This window comes from Gymnoscopelus braueri (genome assembly GCF_963280865.1).
Source record: "Gymnoscopelus braueri genome assembly, chromosome: 2".
Classification (NCBI taxonomy): Eukaryota; Metazoa; Chordata; class Actinopteri; order Myctophiformes; family Myctophidae; genus Gymnoscopelus; species Gymnoscopelus braueri.
The window spans coordinates 37,668,396-37,683,358 of record NC_137604.1 but is presented as its reverse complement, the minus strand read 5'-3'; the positions used below and the strand labels follow the sequence as shown (position 1 = coordinate 37,683,358).

General features: G+C 42.4%; 1 protein-coding gene across 6 annotated transcripts in view; it reads right to left on the bottom strand.

Annotated features, from left to right (window-relative positions):
- ldb1b (LIM-domain binding 1b) overlaps positions 1–14,963 on the bottom strand; it is a 40,038-nt gene that overhangs the window by 9,618 nt on the left and 15,457 nt on the right. Inside the window, exons 1-3 of one of the 6 annotated variants that reach the window (XM_080419164.1) lie at positions 13,002–13,127; positions 3,060–3,162; positions 236–280 (exon numbers count right to left, since the gene is read on the bottom strand). In XM_080419164.1, coding sequence (XP_080275290.1) covers positions 236–280; positions 3,060–3,162; positions 13,002–13,035 — 182 coding nt within the window. In that variant the 5' untranslated portion in view covers positions 13,036–13,127. Of the gene's footprint in view, positions 1–235; positions 281–3,059; positions 3,163–8,418; positions 8,839–13,001; positions 13,128–14,963 lie in introns of those variants that run through there. The other 5 variants (XM_080419168.1, XM_080419165.1, XM_080419166.1 and 2 more) reach the window with 5 other exon arrangements.

Sequence of the window (14,963 nt, the reverse complement as noted above, 5' to 3'; positions counted from 1 at the left end):
GCTCAAGACATTTGCCAAATTCAACAAACAGTAGTGATTTCAACACTTTTAAGAACATTACTTCCCCCAGTTTCAGCCGTATCCTGGATAAAAGCAAAATTCTCTCTTGACAGTAAGATAAGAACCCAATTTGCCTAAGCCTTATCTGTTCTTGCGGTATTGCCTTTCCCAGTTCACGCCTCAGTAAAAGACACTGGAGAGTAATCTACAATAAAGTAATGTAAAGTGGTTTTACCCTATTCCAGGCTCCAGGTAGGTGGGAGGGTACATCGGGGTGGGACTGGACAAACGACAATCACAGAGAGAAATTGTTAAGCTAAGAGAAAGAAATTATTGGACAAATATATATTAGCGCTGTGGCACTCATGGTTGATAATTTGATTTTAAAAAATTGCATTCGGTCAGCACAGCAACCGTGGTGGCCATGTTTGACACAATGAGTTCCTTAAAATCGAGCTGAAAAGACATATGTTTTTCACACTTTTAGAGCATGTCCATGGTCATAATCAGTGGTGCACTGGTCGCTTCACGCGTCACCACGGCGTGGGGGCATAATTTTTTACGGTACGGTACGGATGTACACGCACATCCACGCTAGAACGCGTCCACGCTAAAACGCGTCCCTCATCGATTCATGAGCCACAGTCAAGTACCCAAATGGCTACTTTGCATAACAGGTTTACAAGTGAGTGGGCAAATGCATCCTCACTCCTCGCATACACGGTAACCAACACTGAATGGCTTCAGTAGCCGCTGCTGCCAGTGTCCTAGCTGCACGCAACAATGCCTCAGCCACCCTCGAAGAAGAGAAAGATACTCGTTCAAAGCAAACTTTTAGTTTCAGCTCCTATAATTCAAGGCATTCCTTAAATTATTTTTATTAGTTTAAAAAGACTAAAACTAAGCTAAAAACTAAGCTAAAAACTAGTCATTTCCTATACAAACATGTTTCTTACTTTAAGGTAAAATAAAATGGCGTGTGTGCGTGACGTCATAAAAATAGCGTTTCGCCAACAAACAAACAAAAATCAACATTACACCTCTGGTCATAATGGAGATATACAATAGATGCAAAAACAGAAAGAAAGAAAAAAGTCCCTTAAAAAAATCTAATGTTAACCACTTAAACCCCATATAGTTGAGTGGAGTCCCCTAGGGCTCTATGCTAGTGTATTTTCTGTGTTCTGTTATTGTGGGGAAGCTTGACAAGCCTGTCGATCTGCTATTTTCTGCAAAAGCTTTCCCCACAATAAGAATGCTGGGGTTTAAGTGGTTAATTACTTCCTGTCAAACTGCTATGTGTGATTATTACATTAGCATGTCTCCATGAATAATCATCAACTAACCAAATTCCACCAATAAAATCGTGAATCATTATTTCATTCACCTGTGTGATTCCCATAACTCAATGCTCCTCTACACACAGCTAATTCGTAATGGAGAGCATTGGAGACACTACAGGACTGCTACTCTGTTCTGAATCTAATTCAAGATTACGACCGGACAGTGCATTACAAACGTTCTCATTTTAAACAGCACACTTAAAATATGTATCTTAAAACATTTAAGGTGAGAAATGGGCAATGCAGGAACATACAGTAAACGTGATTCGGCACTGCTCTCATCTCATTCTCTCCGACAAGGTAGCCTGGGCAGCATATCTTTTCGGGTCTATGATCCGGTCGGGAGCGGAAGTAACTCTACGTCACCAGGCGCGTCATCCGCGTCATCAAGCGGCCGGATGGGCAGAGCCGGAAAGACCTCACCCTGACTCACCCCAAAATAGGTCCGTCCTAATAAAATCCTTGATGCGGCATGGTTTAGCTTATTTTTTTATAATATAAATGTGCGTGCACTATCCGGAGACTATTTAGCGTCTGTATTATCCCACGGGGAAATTCTATTCCATTTAAATAGGGATTGGGAAACCAAAACAAAGCGGCACCCCAAAACCGGATGGGCAGAATCCGGAAAGAGGATTATTTTCTTTTCTTTTTTTTCAGTAGGCGTGGCCTAGACCGGATCATATGGGTCTTTAGTAACGCATACAGGCTTTCCTCCGAGGTGGAAAGACTGGTGACGCGAGGTTACCGACAAGGTAGTCGCATTTAGATCCCATATCATGAGGGGAAGGGATGGTCAGCTGAGACTGTGATTGGCTGAGACACCAGCCTCTGTTTTACCAAGAAATATCAATAAAAGGTAGCAAAAAAGCCATCGCAGCTTGACTTTAAGATACGTAGCAAGTTCGTTCATGGTGACAGTTCAGTGCACGGTGGTCCTTTTCTTTCCACTAATTGATCAGCTATGGTCGTATCAGGCGGCCTCAGGATAGATAAGTTATCAACCCAAGGGGTTATCAAATATCACCCTCTTGGGGCAAATAAAGACTGGGTATGTCATAAAGTACCCACAGAAAGTGACAAAATGCATACACGATAAATATACATCCTCTTCCAGATCCCTCCCAGTCATAAAAGCCAATTATAAGTAGGTACTGCAGGCCTAAGAAATGTCTGTACTATACATACATTTCAATAAAAAGGACAAATTGTAGAATAGTCTGCCTGCTGAAACAATTAATCTTCTGTAGACGTTAAAGTCATCATGTGGTTATTTATATTTAATTGTATGGCCCTGCATCAAGATGTGAACTGTCCTAGCAATAAACACTGTTGTGTAAGCGACAGTGTTACTAACGTAACAATACAGACTGCATGTAGCAGTAACAAGGCAACTCCTTTCCAGAGCCTGGTTTGCTCCATTTCCTGCTCAACAGATTGGACCATAGAGGACGACTCGGATGAGTGCATCTCTACAGCTTATGTCTAATTTATACTTAGTAGCGTACTAGCGTGCGGATGTCGCATGCTGAAAATATCAGATCTACAAGCTTGCAGATCCTATTTTCGGCACACAACTACGTATGACTCAGGCACATACACCAAATTCACTGTTGTACACACACACACACACACACACACACACACACACACACACACACACACACACATCAACTCTATCACAGCCACAGCGACAAACAAGAGTTTGAAACTCACCCCACGTCTCTGTCCAGCATGGTGCCCGGGTGGAAGGGGGGGAAAGCGCTACCGTTGGGGGGCTCCTTGGGGGAGTACAGCTTGAACGACTTGGACGAACAGCCTGGAGGAGTGAGAGAGAGAGGACAGGTTCAATATTCACCTCATTACCATATCACACTTTACATTTACATTAGCGGTACCCCTGCTGACACTCCCTATCCAGAGGCTCTTGTAACAAGGGCATCTGTATAATACACTTTAAAGTGTGGAGGACAGGGAAGGACAGACTCAACATTCAGAGTAATGACGGCACCTGCCATGTGCCCAAGTTCCCAGCAATTCATTGTAATAATAATACATTCTCATTTCAATAGGCGCCTGGGTGGTACAGGGGGTGAAGTACCCGCCCGCTACGGTTCAATTCCTCCACAGTGCCTCCGGCTTGGCCGGGTGCTCCGTCACACACACACACAATTGGCTGTGTTCGCGGGTGGGGAAGCCGGCAGGGGTTTGTGTTCTTTGTTGCTGCACTAGCGCCTCCTACAGGTTGGTCGGAGTGCCCGTTCAGCAGGGAGCAGAACTGGGAGGATAATAACATATTCCTCTCTGCACACATTACGCTCTCCCGGTGAAAACTCCTGTCAGGTGAAACGAAGCAGCTGGTGGTGAGTGACTCCATGTGTATCAGAGTAGACATGTGTTTATCTATAGAGCCATCTATACCATCCCCAGCCCAGACCAACAAATGGGACTTTTAACTTAGCAGCAGCAGGGACCAAGTTGTAGTTCATCGCTCGGGTGGAATTGGCACAAATAGAAAACGATATAGAGCTTTGGGTATTCAAAAGCAGTATAAGTGTACAAGAATAAACAAGGCAGAAAAAATTTAAACGCCAATGAATAAAAAAAGCTGTACATAAGCAGAGAACAAGCAACAAATCATACTTGAATTTATAGCCATGACGTACAATTGTCACTCGCGGTAAAAAGTTCATCTTCAACGAGCAACGCGGTCGTACGATGAAGTAAGAATTACGGTAGGCTGACGTATAAAAAGGTTTACTCTCCTCACAGTGAAGACTGCATCTCTCCAATTTGAGTTCCACCTTGTTACTCAATCATTTGCATCTGTTCTGCTTTCTACCCAACTCTACTTATATGACTATTTACCTTGTTTATTGACTAGAGTTCATGCTTACTCAGCTTATCGCGATCTCACACTTACAAGTTGCTCTGGATAAGCATCCGCTAAACACCTAAATTGTAAATTGCTAGCAACCTGTCTGAGTATGCTTACAAAAAGACGGGGAGACAAAAAGACACTTAAAGACACATCAAAGCTGTAAACCCAATTTACACTTTATCACACATTAGTCTTGCTTGCCAAACTTGATTCTTGCGTGATCAGTCAACTTTTAGGTATTTTTATTTTGTGATTTATTATTTCAACACAATATCTATATTGTATCTTATATTTTACCTTATTTTTCTTACATCCAGTGTTATTATTCTTGCGGAAAATGACACAACAACATTTTGCTGCTTCTATATGAAGCTGTATGAGCTGTACCTGTATGAGTGAGTGACAAATAAAACCCTTGTCTTGAATCTAGTATCTTGCACAAGGGCACTAACAGAACACAACAGGACTGTTGGCCATACTTACTAGTGTGAGCACTGAGCATCGAACCTGTGACCTTTCAATGAAAGGAACCCTAACCGTAACCCCTGGGTCATCCTGCGGTCACTGCTGTTTGTCATGTAAAGAGGGGGCTTTGCATAGAGCTGGGATTGAACATGTAGTGTTCCCGATACACGACGGTCACTTGTGTAAATGTAGCCCTGCTGTTCTGCAATTTTTCCTTGTATCATATGTGGTCCTAGCAGCCGGCCAGTGTGGCCCAGTTTCAGCTGGCTGCTCCCAGTGACTGGTCAGCAGCAGCGGTAGTCTGGCCTAGTCGCATGAAGGTGGAGAAAAACAAGAGAACATAGAGGGGGTTCTCCTTTTTAACATGGTTCTGCTGCTAAACAGAAACACAGCTTCACTCTCACATTGCTCACGCTCTATGTTCTGAATACCAAAAGCCCCAAAACTGTTTTTTTTTTCCACATACAAAACACACACACACACACACACACACACACACACACAGGCCCACTACATAGACAGACACAACACAGCCAGTCCGCCCCCTGCTCTTCTCTAATTGGCCAGCTCTATCATAAAGGCCATCCAGGCGTGGCGGCCATGAGGTCACGACCTCTACCGTCGCCCTGGCGATGCCCCGCCTCATTAATGTCCCTTCTCTGTCTCGTCTCTGCATATTAAACACCTCACTGACATGACACGTGTGTGTGTGTCTGTGCTATGTGTGTCACAGACAGACAGGATACAGAAAGTCACAGTTCTTTTGGTTACAATCTTTCTGTATGTTAATTACAATCCAATTTTGAAATAAACACATATTCTTCTTTTAAACAGTTGCAGGTGAGATATGGTAGCATAATGAATAGAGGAGTGGTGACTTAATTAGGGACATTACAGCAAAGTGATGAAGTCTATGGCCTCTCTTTATTCTACTGAATGACAGAAGGTAAATATAAACAAATTCTATAGAGAGTATCTATTATAAACGCATTTTTGGTTGGTTACACTCAGTATAGAGACATGCTAAGAAGGCCAGACAGATACAAAAGTTACATGGCCAAGCACGGACAGACACGTGCCCATCATGGCATGCACACGCTCACACACATCCAGCCAGTCAACCAGCCACAAACAATATAACCATAAATCTCTCCATCAAAGGGACATGGGTGGGGTGAAAAGGGTTATAACTCACTCAACTTCAGACACATGCACACGTGTGTGTGTGTGTGTGTGTGTGTGTGTGTGTGTGTGTGTGTGTGTGTGTGTGTGTGTGTGTGTGTGTGTGTGTGTGTGTGTGTGTGTGTGTGTGTGTGTGTGTGTGTGTGTGTGTGTGTGAGAGAGTACTGCGTGGACACACATTCACACAAAGCTTGATCTCATAAGACAATCACAACCCCCCCTCTTAACAGTCACTTCAAAATAAGCTATTTCTCCTGTATGCTGCTGAGGACTCCTTGCTGTGCAATATTTCTGTCTCATTATGAACTGACTGTGATTTAATTAGTGGTAATTTTAGTATTGCAGTATTTTAGCACTAGGAGTAGTTTTAGATTATAGTAAGCCAGTGGAACGGAATTTAGTTCAATTATGCATGTCATGTCATGTTGAATGACAATAAAGCTATCCATCTATCTATCAAGGAAAAACAATCCCGTCACACTTATTGAGTCAAAGACATTGCTTATATAGATGAATTGGAGAGGAATAAAATTACTATAGCATCTGCTAAACTAATGGATTCAGAAAGGTGCCATATATTATCAGGACATTGGTTTCAACAATAATGAGCATTAAAATTTGCAACGTGTTAATGTAGTGTTATGTTAGATCAAGTGCTTCTTGTCTATAATGAGCTTTGCCAAAAATATGTGCATGGAGTTGACAGGATGGCAGGATGACCCAATAGAGGGGCAACTAAATATATTGTGATTAAAGTAGTAGTTGTAGTATTCAGAGAAACTGTGTCAATAGTGTTCATTTAAGTCCTAGGTTCAGACCTAATAGTAAATATTATCGTTCCATGCCATAATCTTGACTCTTTTTCTGCCAAAGTTATGGGTTCTTCAAGACTTAGTTGGCTCCACAATTTGAATGTGGTACCAACTCTGCCTGTGTAGGGATCTGTTTGCCAACAGAGCCACACATTCAAAAACACGCTTTGATATAAAAGCATCCGTCTGCTTATTTTATGCTAATGTGATCATTACATAATTATAGAGTATGGGGCAAAGACACAAACAAAGTTTGTTCGAGCAAACAAGCGGCAAGGCCGCGCCACTGTGGAGCCATTCATTTTAAGCATACTGTACCCTTTACTTAGGATAAAAACAAAGTTGTTTACTGGGGGAGCCATAAGCAATAATGGCTGCATCATCAGCAAAGGGAAATAAGCGGAAGGAGGGGAGCAGATAAATAAATAAACAATCAATGGTGATGGTGTCCATTAGTTGTTGAGAGCTCCATTAGCTCCTCTTTGCTCCCTGCTGGTGGTTAATGACAGGCCGTCACAATCACATCAGCTAGACCCCACTTCCTCTATTAGGAATAATACACACGCACTTACACATACATACTCTCAACAACAAACACATACGGGAAGCCGTGAATCTACTTGAGATCCCTTTTCAAAATTCCTCAACCCTGGCAAATGTCCTGAAACAACCTATCTGTCCATCACACACACACACACACACACAACACCAAGCCTAAAGCAGAGGCCTAATGGGTCACTTAAATCTTAATCTACATATGCTTAAATCCTTCAAATGTTCCAAAGATATGGATTCATCTATACAAGTAGTTGCTCATGCAAAAGCACCAAACCAAAAAGTCACACATATTTCATAATGTTTTTACATCATCAGGTAGTAAATATAAACTACTTGTGTATCTCTCTCCATCTATATCTGTGTTTATCTATTTTGATCTATCACAGAAGCACTGAGCCTAATGGACCCATGGACCCCCCCAAACCAGCCTCAAACTCTTCAGCTCTAGTCTCAGTCAGACCAACAACCTGTCCTGACCTGTACTAGTACCAAACAGATTTACAGTTTACACCACCATGATTATGAGGATCCCCCTCATCCAATGGGACAACCACACTAACACTCAACCATCCACATTTCAAGAGAGCTGTGATTATTGTGTTATTATTATGATGTATGCATTGTTAAGACGATATGTTACGCCGAAGCAATCTCGTATGAGGAGGACACACCACAACACTACAGCAATATCTCACAATAGCAATTACAATGGCTAGCAAGTTTATGATGCTAACCCCCCCTTAGCTACATGCTAACGCAGCTACAGAACAGGTGATGGGGCTGTGGTGATGATGGAGAAACACAGAGGTAACGTCGATCACGGCGCGACTGTCATCGGAAGACAAACACACGCGATCAATCAACAATAACACCAACAACCTGTAAAACGCTGACTGTACATTTGCCCTGTGGGCCTCCCTCCGATGCCCACAGCGGCTAGCCGAAGAAGCTAACGTTAGCATCAATCCCCAATAGCCCCCCACTGGTATGTAGTTAGCCCCAGTGTTAGCTGTGTTGCTAACATCCTGGCGTTTTAAAGCTGTGTTTAAAGAGCTAAAAGCGGTTGAAATAACACCCACACGGACCCACGGATCGTAAACAAACACACATGTGATGCCTATCGAAAGTCGTGGGGGAATCAACCGGCGCCTTCGGTGGAGAAAACCCGTCCCTTTACCTGCTTTAAAGAAGAAGCCCAATCAGAAGATTGATGTTTACAGATCCGTGATGATAGACGGTGTGTGTGTGTAAGTGAGTGTGTAGTGTGTGTGTACGCTCCTTGCGTAGAAAGCGGTGGTCAGGCCCACTGTGCGGTGGTTGGCTGGTCGAGACGCACAGCCCCAATACGTCCCACTACACGCCGAAGTGGAATTAAAAAGATCTTCCCACTAGTCTCCACGGTGGAGGAGGAGAGCGGGGTAAAAGAATAGGAGAACCCGGAGATTATTATTGTGTTTTTGTCCCGCATGAGGAGGCCTTGTTGTGTCAGTAGACTCACTGCAGCCCGCTGTGGGTTTACATACGGACCCCGATGAGCCCTTTGTTCACTAGAGGACATGAACAATAGCTGTAGGCCCTCCTCTCCCTCTCCTCTCCTCCTCCCCTCCCTCCGCAATGCATTTTGCTCCTGTCTTCCTCTCTGTCGCTGGAAGGGGCGCCCTCTCCTCTCCAGTGGTGGTAAAAGTACTCTTTTTTTTTTTTTACTTAAGTAAAAGTATCGATACTGCAATGTATTTGTTACAAGTGAAAGTCTGGAATTCAAAATATACAACAATGTGTAAAAGTACAAAAGTATTGGCATCAAATTGTACTTAAAGTACCACAAGTAAAAGTACTCATTATGCAGAATGTCCCATTTCACAAGTTTTCAAATGTATCATTATTATTTTTTAAATAGCAGATCTACAAGCTCGCGTTGTGAGCTTGTAGATCGGCTATTTTCAAATAGCCAAAGTTTAAATAGCTGAAGTGGTTCATGTATGTTTTGTAATAATAATCCAAATCTACAAAGTAACTAGTAACTAAAAGTCTAAATAATTGTAGTGGAGTAAAAAGTGCAATAGTTTCCACTGAGATGTAGTGGAGTAGAGGTAAAAGTACTGAAAATTTGAAATACTCCAGTAAAGAAAACATACCGTACCAGTACTTGAGTAAATGTACTTAGTTACTTTCCACCACTGCTCCTCTCTCCCCTGTCTCCCACCCTCCCCCACACTTCAGTGCACACATACACACAAGTGCACAGAAAAGGTTGTTTGCTAAGCAGTTTTCCCCTGCATGCATTGCATCCCATACTATAGCCTCTTCTTCGCTCTAACTGACACGGATGAGAATTGACCTAATGCAGCTGACTAGAAGTACAGGGGAATGACTTAAGTGGACGGCAATGATGACTGCAATTATGGGTTCAATGCAGATCCAATTAGCTCGCATCATTTAAATGGCAAACAAACTGAATTGAGACATGCATGGCAATGACAGCCAGTCTGCCAGAGCAATGCGAGGGATGACACACGCACAGCATTTCAGCTCAGAGAGGGAAATAATCCAATGAAATATTTCAAACAAAGATTATAGAATTGCGTGCTTTTTGGGAGTTTAGCAAATTCCATTCTTTCTCAATCACTCTGCAGCTTCTTTATATTTCTCTCTCTCTCTCTCTCTCTCTCTCTCTCTCTCTCTTTCTCTCTCTCACGCACGCACACACACACACACAGAGGAAGGCAGCACTAAGCCAGAGAAGAGTCCCATAGATGTCTAAATCTGTTCTAATCTCCTAATCTTAATCAGATATTCAGATAGCATCCAGAGAGAAGCCACCCATATGGCCCAAGCTGGGATATAAAAAAAAGAGCAAGAGTCACTTTTAGGTCAACGGGGTGTGTGTGTGTGTGTGTGTGTGTGTGTGTGTGTGTGTGTGTGTGTGTGTGTGCGTGTGTGCGTGTGTGCGTGCGTGCGTGCGTGCGTGCGTGCGTGCGTGCGTGTGTGTGGTTCTTGTAAATCTAACAGCTGAGATGGATCATTTCACCTTCCAAATTATGGTTAGGAGATATTATTACAGTGTATTACATGCAGTGTTTTTGTGTTCTTTTCTGGGCATCCGTTTTATGATATTTCACATAATTTAATACACTATTCAATTAAAACACACTTTCATGAATTTAAATGTACGGTTCCACGTAGAATAGAAACACATCTTCCAATATTTAAATTGGACTCGTGCTCTAAAACACACACTAGGCATAGGGGGTCTGAGAACTTTGTTTTTATTCCCCATGAGGACACAACCCTATCGCAGCACTGTGATCTGGGTCGTGACGGGAGATCTGGTTCAACTCAGATGACACTTAAACGTTTACTGAACTGAACTGAATTGTGAAAATCTAACTGAAAAACAAAAAACATATCGTCGCTTTCGGGCAGAAACCTCATATCTCCATATTTCAACTTGTTTTATTAATACTTTGTCATATAACAGTGTAGAGTAAAAGTAGCGAAAACAGCTGATCGACAAGCTCACAACATGTCGCACTGCAACGCGTTGTGAGCTTGTAGATCAGCTGTTTATGAAATGTTTTTAAAGTCAAAGTGGTTTAGCATGTGTGGGTTTTATAAATATTCAACCAATGAAAAGTTTTAAGAGCTTGTGACTAAATAATAACTATTGGAATCATTGGAAACAGGTTCTTTTTTTTTCAATTCCCTGAAAAGAAACAGTTTGGACATACAAGGTTTTCCACCAGACAGCGACGATATACTGTACGATATACTACTGTATGTCATCACAGAGTGCTTTCATGCAGATGCAGACACAGTGACACCTGCAGCCATAAGGTACCTATAGAGAGATACTACTACTACTGTACATGTAACCATGGTAACGCTCTACACCTTGTGAGCTTTAAGAATCTCGGTAATGTTCTTCTCTGTGGTGTCTTTGTGTGTCTAGCAGCCAGAGGTCAGGTGTGTAGTCAGAGAGCTCTTATTGTGTGTGTGTGTGTGTGTGTGTGTGTGTGTGTGTGTGTGTGTGTGTGTGTGTGTGTGTGTGTGTGTGTGTGTGTGTGTGTGTGTGTGTGTGTGTGTGTGTGTGTGTGTGTGTGTGTGTGTGTGTGGGTGGGTGTGGGTGTGTGTGTACTTGTATTACTATACATGTGCGGGCCAAATGTCCCCACGAGTATAGAAGAATTTGATAAATAGACATGGTTGTGAGGACCATTTTCCTGGTGCTCACACAAGAGACATGTTTTATGTCTACAAAAGATATGGGAAATTATACGCTTACAATTATTAAAAGATTCAGGTTGGAGTTGGGGCAAGGATTAGACATTTAGAGGTTAGGTTTAGGGGTTGGGGTTAAAGTTATGAGTTATTTATACTTAGGTGTGGATTCTTGGAACATCGAAAATAGAAGCATTGTGAGCTCTTAGATCGGCTATTTTTGGCTTTAGGCTTAAGGTTAAAAAAGAAACAGCAATCATGAAATTGGCGTCCTCAGATATTGATGTCCTCATAAGTACAGTAATAAAAAAATGTCTGTGTGTGTGTCTGTGTGTGTGTGTGTGTGTGTGTGTGTGTGTGTGTGTGTGTGTGTGTAGACGGCGAGTTCTGTGGATTTGACTATCTTACATTCACTGGCACTCGTAGCCATGGCAACACGAGCAGTCAATGGTGTCACAAGTGGATAGAGGCTAAGAGTCACCGTGGAAATGGACATACAGAGGTTAATCCTAAGGAGTGTGTGCATGTGTGTACTTTATGTGTGTACATGTTTGTGTGATTTTGTTGGCTTGTTTGTGTGTCTGTGTATGAGACAGTGTGCATGTGCGTGTGCGTGCGTGTGCGTGCGTGTGCGTGTGTGTGTGTGTGTCCAAAGCTCACCCATTGAAACAGTACATGACATGGGTTAATCCCCAGCGTACGCGTGCACGTGTGTGTATTGGGGGTGAGATGTGGGGAGGTGTCAGGATAAGCCTAGAGGGGCTTACACACACACACACACACACACACACACACACACACACACACACACACACACACACACACACACACTTCCCTCTCAGGCATGGACTGGCCCTTATCTTCAACCAGCACCCCAACCAGTAAGTAGCACACACATGCATAAAGGCACACAAACTCACACACACACACACACACACACACACACACACACACACACACACACACACACACACACACACACACACACACACACACACACACACACACACACGCACGCACGCGCGCGCGCGCGCGCACACACGCACACGCACACGCACACACAGATAAACACGCACGCACGTACGTACACAGCCTTGCTTCAACACTTTCCACCTAGCCACATTATCCCAACATGTGCAGTTCCACATTCACACCTAAAGCCTTAAATCTCTGTATTATAACTGATTAATGCAGCAGCACACAGCCTCTGAATAAACTCCATAAAGTGCACTGTGTGCCGTTTTCACTAAGCTCACAGTTAAACCCAAAAGTACAACTTAGTTCAGTCACCTTTTGTCAAAGTTTTAGTAAGAAAGAGAGTTTTATGGTAAAACTTTAGAAGTCTCTCTCTGGGTAGCTGTAAAGGTAAGCCTTACAGCTGTAAGAACAACAATCATCCATTTTCTGTTTCACTTGCTGTTCGAACCTCAGGGTCACACAATTCTGGCTCTGGTGCAGAAGCAGGTATAAGACAGAAAGAGATGGAGATAAAGAAAGAGAGACAGAGACAAACAGAGAGAAAGGACAGAAAGAGTGGCTTACCTGCATCGGTATCTAGTTGATCTGACATGGCCATTTTGTTACCCAGGATGAGACCATGCCATATCAGTCTAATAAAATACAAAATACTCTGTTCCCTCTCTCTGTCTCTCTTTCTCTGTGTGTGTGTCTCTCTCACTCTGTATGATATCTCTCATGTCCAGACTGCCTGGCTTTGGGGCACAAGGAAGGGGAGGAGGATGCGTATACGTGCGTGCGTGCGTGCGTGCGTGCGTGCGTGCGTGCGTGCGTGCGTGCGTGTGTGTGTGCGTGTGTGTGTGTGTGTGTGTGTGTGTGTGTGTGTGTGTGTGTGTGTGTTCGGAGGGTGCATGTGTGTGTTTATGCCTTTGTGTGTACATTTATGGTTATAATGTGCACACTCATGGAGGCAAGAATGTCCACATATGTATGAGTTTTTTGTACATTTGTTTGCCTTTTCATGTTCACGTGTGTGTGTGTGTGTGTGTGTGTGTGTGTGTGTGTGTGTGTGTGTGTGTGTGTTGATCTATTACAGTTGAGTTATAAATTAGCGTGTGCATGTCAAACATTTCATACATTATGTGAGTATACATTCTGTACATGTGTGAGTACTGTGTACTTTATGTGTGAATGTGTTCTTCCGTTTGCTCACCAGTCAACAGGAAACTAAACGGCACACACATCTGTCAGAGCTCTGATAACAACCGTCTCTTACACACCCCTCCCTCTAACCATAAGCCTGACCCAGGCCCAGACACTGAGTCCAGAACAGAACCATCTAACCTATAGTGACTGCACAGTAAAATCCTGTCAAATGTTACATTATCCATTTGGTTCTCTCTCTGAGTTAAATGAACACTGATGATTTTACTGTGTTAATGCAGGATTAGGGCTGCGAAGTCTTGAAAGGCAGCCTTCACTATTACTCTTTCTTACTGGCGGGAAGTTTTGTTCCAAAAATGAAGTTGCATGGCGTTCACAACTTTGTAGAAATAACATGGATTGAAGAAATTATGTTATATTATAAAAGTTAGCGTGAAAGTTAGTTAGTACAAGGCAAATGCTTATAACTAAAGTAAACTAGCAACACCATTGATGGGACAATTGATCAACTTATACAATTTGCTCAGCAGTTACTGCTCTTTGCCTTTTGAGGACAGTATATGGATGGATAGCCTTGCAACTGAGGTGAGACATACACAGTATCTTGCCTATTGTTACTGTATGGCAGACATCAGCTTTCTCTACTCTGTCACATGCAGAGGCAGAGTGCTGTCTGATTCAGTACTGAGGAGATCAGACAGAACAACAACACAAGCTGCCACTTTGTAGAGTCGGTAATCAGAACAGTGGGTCGCTGAGAACACTGGGCACCATTTTTTTATATATGTATTTATTTTATATTTTATATTGGATTTTATTTTATATCTACATTTATTTTAATTTACAAATAAGGGGCCAAATACATTTGAGCACAAGAATAGAAAATGTCACACAGCAACAAGCAGGCTAAAATATATTATCCAAAGCATACATATATCTTTTTACATTTAGGAAAAAACTGCCAATTTAACATTGAGGTGCCCACAAAGTTTAGGTGCTCACTGGACCTGTATCCATAGAGTCAACCCACTAAAGCCTAATTCATACATTGTAGTACAACAGTGTTGATGCAACACGTTATAACTTATTAGCTTGAAAATCTGTTCCTTTGGGCAAATGACACCATTGTATGATGAAGTATAAGTTGAGCTTATAAAAATACAGCACACACTGCCTCACTTTAGAGAGATGTTTCCCAAACAGTGGGTCGTGGACCAATTTGTATGGGTTGCGAGTAAATATCTTATTTTTTCCGTTTCCTACATTTAAAAAATATATATATATTAATTCAAACGATTTTTAAAAGTTTAAACAAAAAAAAAAGTTTATTTAAAAGTAGTGAAAATAGCAGATCTACAAGCTCACAATGCAATACAAAAGTAT